This window comes from Berghia stephanieae, chromosome 8 (genome assembly GCF_034508935.2).
Source record: "Berghia stephanieae isolate SIO BIC M18660-M18661 chromosome 8, UCSD_Bste_1.3, whole genome shotgun sequence".
In the NCBI taxonomy this organism is placed as follows: Eukaryota; Metazoa; Mollusca; class Gastropoda; order Nudibranchia; family Aeolidiidae; genus Berghia; species Berghia stephanieae.
Genome location: NC_088367.1, coordinates 51442984 through 51447983, shown reverse-complemented (window position 1 = coordinate 51447983; position 5000 = coordinate 51442984). Strand labels below are relative to the sequence as shown.

The 5000-nt window shown below is 37.3% G+C and overlaps 1 protein-coding gene across 1 annotated transcript in view; it reads right to left on the bottom strand.

Annotated features, from left to right (window-relative positions):
• Positions 1–5000, bottom strand: part of LOC144979054 (MAM and LDL-receptor class A domain-containing protein 1-like) — a gene marked incomplete in the record, with an annotated part of 24197 nt that overhangs the window by 14953 nt on the left and 4244 nt on the right. The window contains 3 exon segments of the mRNA XM_078925668.1: positions 645–895; positions 2931–3065; positions 4960–5000. The exon segment at positions 4960–5000 is cut by the window's right edge and continues 161 nt beyond it. Of these exon segments, the coding sequence (XP_078781794.1) occupies positions 645–895; positions 2931–3065; positions 4960–5000 (427 nt within the window).

Sequence of the window (5000 nt, the reverse complement as noted above, 5' to 3'; positions counted from 1 at the left end):
GGAATGCAGGCTGTCCAGGAAAGGAAGTACTCGGGTTGGTGGTCATATAAACAGATTTATTTCCTATCTCAACAACGGTGTGTCACAGACGTAGCTTTATCTAACAAGATTCTAGGCTGTGAGAAGCTGTGGACTGTAAAAAGTCATAAACAGAAAGGAATAGAACAGCTTTCAACAAAGAACAAAATACCAAACACGGAACGTTTCGGCCAAGATTGTTCTACATAGAAGACCTACAAATTATATCTGTCGTCTATCTGGAATTCAGTAATGTATTTATGTCCTTATTGTTTTTTGTTGTTGTTGGCTGAAGAAGGGTTTTGAGCTTGAAACGTTTCGTGTTTGGTATTGTTTTTTTTTGAAGCTGTTATATCTATTTATGTTTATTACATTATCTAACATACCAGTATAGAAATAATATGCATATTATTTACAAACTGGACATTACATAATCTAACGTCAAACTACATGTTTAATAAACTAGCGAGAGCACTATAATATATTTATAACATATTGTAAATTGGGATGTATATAGATATTATCAGTGGAAGATGCATGCAGATAGAATCTTGGCACGAAAACCGCCAAGGGCAATAACTCAATAATAGTAAGAACCAATGATAGAAGTCATACATTTTCCTTACCACATGCTGATAAATGTCATCAAAACTGACTTCAATTCTCTCCCAAGTGCCCTTCGGGGTATCAGTGATATGCAGTACATAGATAGCCTTCGAATTTTGGCCCTTCATCACCGTGACCTCATTATTTCCGTGTCCAAAAGCGATGAAGAAAAATCTAAAGCACATGGGGCCATGGAATTCCAGGGGTTTGCTGAAGAGTTCGGCTCTTGTTGCAGCGCCTTTACTGACCTCTCTATAAAGCATGAAATGGCCTAAGGGGTTGGGGAGGGAGAAGGGGGGGGGGTGAGAGTTGATAGTCATGATGAAAATTGTTGTCATTCAATCAAATTGTCAATGTTATTAAATAAGATAAAGCAAATGACGGCAAAATCGAAATTTTTGAATCAGATCAAATACAAAATTGACAACTAATCTCACAAAATCTCTCTCCATTTCAAGTACAACATTTCTATTTTCCAAACAACCTATACATCTGGGGTTTTATTTTAGATAATTTTTCTACGGAACGCCATGTTAACATATATGTAAAAATCGTGAATTTTGAACTAAGGTGAATTTCACAAATAAAAAAAATATCTACACTTGATGCTACTCAAACCATTGCTTCTACTTTAGAATTGTCGTATCTGGATTATTGTAGCTTCTACTTGCTGCTCGACCAGACAATAAAATAAATAAACGTCAGAGACGACAAGATAATTGCAGCTACGACAGTTTTATGGATGTCCAAATTTGATAACTCTAAAGAAATGTTACACAATCTTGATTGCTCCGTAAAAGTTAGAATGATTCATTTTAGCTCTGATAGTATAATGCTGTCGCCAAGTCCTAATTCGATATTATAAACTACTTTCCTTGATATACAATAAGTATTATTAAGATCTACTGTAGCCGTCGTTCTGGTTAGACACTGTTCTGAGCAGAAGGCCCAGGGTTGCGTCCTGCTCTGAGCGGCGCACTGTTGAGTTCTTGGAAAAGGCTCAAGTGTAAAATAAGTAAGTACCTAAGAGCGTTGTCTCCATGAAAAAATGTATTAGTACTACATTTCTAAACAGGTCTCTGAAAAAACTGTATCTGGTTAAAGCCGGAGAACCCGCTGTTTTGAAATTTTCTGCTGACCTTGGTCGGGATTGGTGAGTTGCTTTTCTTTTCGTTTTAACTCTCTCCTTACCGATTCATGTCAGTATTTTCCCAAAATGGCAGGCTTTCCCAGCAGAAAAATTGATTTTTTAAACTCAAACAAGACACTCTACAAAACAACTTCTATGTTCTTATTAATAAAACAAAGATCATTCTTCAAAGTTTGTGATGTACGAAATAAATCTGAATAAGAAAAATATATATTGAGTCGTAACAAACGTGACGTTTTGCTGAAGGTGGTAAGAATATGGTTAAAGATAAAAGCATAGGTTGTTTAAAACCAACAGCCAAAGACAAGCTAGATGGAAATGCGTCCTTGTCTGTGACTTAAACGTGATGCCATTGGTTGTTTAAAACCAACAGCCAAAGACAAGCTAGATGGATATGCGTCCTTGTCTATGACTTAAACGTGATGCCATTGGTTGTTTAAAACCAACAGTCAAAGACAAGCTAGATGGATATGCGTCCTTGTCTATGACTGAAACGTGATGCCATTGGTTGTTTAAAACCAACAGTCAAAGACAAGCTAGATGGATATGCGTCCTTGTCTATGACTGAAACGTGATGCCATTGGTTGTTTAAAACCAACAGTCAAAGACAAGCTAGATGGAAATGCGTCCTTGTCTGTGACTTAAACGTGATGCCATTGGTTGTTTAAAACCAACAGCCAAAGACAAGCTAGATGGATATGCGTCCTTGTATATGACTTAAACGTGATGCCATTGGTTGTTTAAAACCAACAGCCAAAGACAAGCTAGATGGAAATGCGTCCTTGTCTGTGACTTAAACGTGATGCCATTGGTTGTTTAAAACCAACAGCCAAAGACAAGCTAGATGGATATGCGTCCTTGTCTATGACTTAAACGTGATGCCATAGGTTGTTTAAAACCAACAGTCAGACAAGCTAGATGGATTCAGAGTCAACAACAATGGAATTATGAAAAAAAGCCAATTACCGCCCTTGAATTAGAACAAACACTGAAATTTTGAAGAAAGATCAATTACTGCCTTTCAATTAGAGTCAACAATGAGATTATGAAAACATCGATTACTGCCCTTTAATTAGAGTTAACAATGAGATCATGGGGGGGGGGGGGGGGGGGGGGGGGGTGGATTAGAACCAAGAAGAGAATGATGAGGTCTTACCGAATTTAGTTCCCAGTGTGTGGTCAAAGGTTGCATATTTTGCGGTTGGTAATTGGGACACTAGTTGGAATTGGTTTTTGGTCGATGCTTTTGCCCAGTTACACGGCCCTCTCTCAAATGTGCACGAAGGACCCTCTGAAAGGAAATGTTTAGAAGACATGATAACAAGACATGGCCAGGCAGAGTTGTCTTACCAGTAAGGTCTAGGGTTCGAGCCCCCATCGCTGCCGCAAAGTTTTTATTCTCTGTTGTCTTCCGGCACTCTCCTACTCGCTTCATTTTTCTTGTTGTTATCGACATACGTGCCTGCTCTACTCACTTTCGTGAGTTTAAAAAACAGTGGTTTTTTTAGGTGTACAGTCATCAGGTCACGATAGCTCAATTGGTAGAGTACATGTGTCAACGATCGATCCCGGTGAAGTCGAGATTTTTTAAAGACCAGTACTAGTTGTATAGCTGGTTCTGTTAGATCTGGCGGCAAGTACTTTGCGATATACTCGAGTCCTATCCAAAAGGCAGCAGACAATTGCTATTGTCCATTTCATACTATAGACATTGAGATAGACTCTGGCTCTATGGGCCTAAAGTCTCTCTTTCGAAAGATCGAAAAAAAACGGGAACTATTTGTAGTTTTCAGAAATAGTGTGGAGCGGGCATTGGTATCAACGATGATTGACCCCGTAATTGACCCCTGACCCCATGACTTTTTGTTCTCTATACACGGCACTGACCCCGTGACTTTCTATTCTCTGTTTTCCTTCGACGCTTCTCCATAGCCTAATTTTCTCACCATTTCTATTAGAAACACTTCAATTATCGTATGAGATGTAAACTCCAGCCTCTTAACTCACTCATTGCTAACACCGACTATATCCGTAGTTAGACCGAGTTACTTTTATCCCATGCCTATTTATTACACTTTTCTGAGACAAAAAATAAGCGCAGTATCAAAGCTAATATTTTTAATTTTTTTTTCATATTAAGGATAGTTGAATAAAACTATCTATGTAAATGCTCATTTTTAATATAGGCCTATATATATATATTTTTTTTTTTAATTTTGAAAAGTAGCAAAAATATCTCGGATTGAGTGAGTTAATGTGCTGATAACCTCCACAGAGACTTCAATTGTTAATTATTTTTTTTATTAACGGCCATTACTTAATTTTTGTTTTTGTTTTTAATGGTTTTACGGCGCTTGCGGTTCATCTAGGTCATATCAGCGCCAGCAAAAAGGAAGAAAATGGGAAAGTAAAAAGTTCTAGACCTACAATTAAAGCACCCAAGAAAAGATAAGACAAAGGGGAACTGGTTCAAATAGGAAACAGGTGTAGATTCCAAGAGCACACTATCAGTGTACTTAGTTTGAGATCACCTAAAAGTCTCGTTCAGGCGCAAGCACATGTCTCGTCTGACATTTTAAATGTTGCTATTGACTAGGGAATCCTTTTTAAGGTGCTTTGAGCATGTTTAGTGGATAATGCGCTATATAAATGCTCTGGTTTTGTACTGTATTAAAAATAAATCTGGTTCCATGCCCTCATAAAGCATGGTGAATGTCATTTACAGGATCATCAAAATACACAGGGTAAGGGAAGTAACATTAAAAAATATTCTACTTTTTGTATTATCTCGGTGGCCTCCCTTTAATTTCATTATTAAATTCGTTAATATAATCAATACTACAACACCACCACCAACATCATTATCATAATCACCGTCACCACCACCATAACCATCATCATCATCATCATCATCATCATCATCATCATCATCATCATCATCATCATCACCATCATCATCATCATCATCATCATCATCATCATCAGCAGCAGCAGCAGCAGCATCGGTAGCACTTTAGCCTGTCAAATTTTCTCAAACATTTTTGAAGTCTCACGTTTGATAAGTTTTGACAAATTGAGTTATTTTGAAATCCATCCGTATTTAAATAATAAAAGTTGTTTGGACAAAATGAAAAAAAAAGTGTTTTGAAACGATTTGCAGCAGAAAATGTCATCTATTCACTTACTAGTGGGCACACAAAAGCCTTGATCTCTGGTTTGAATATCA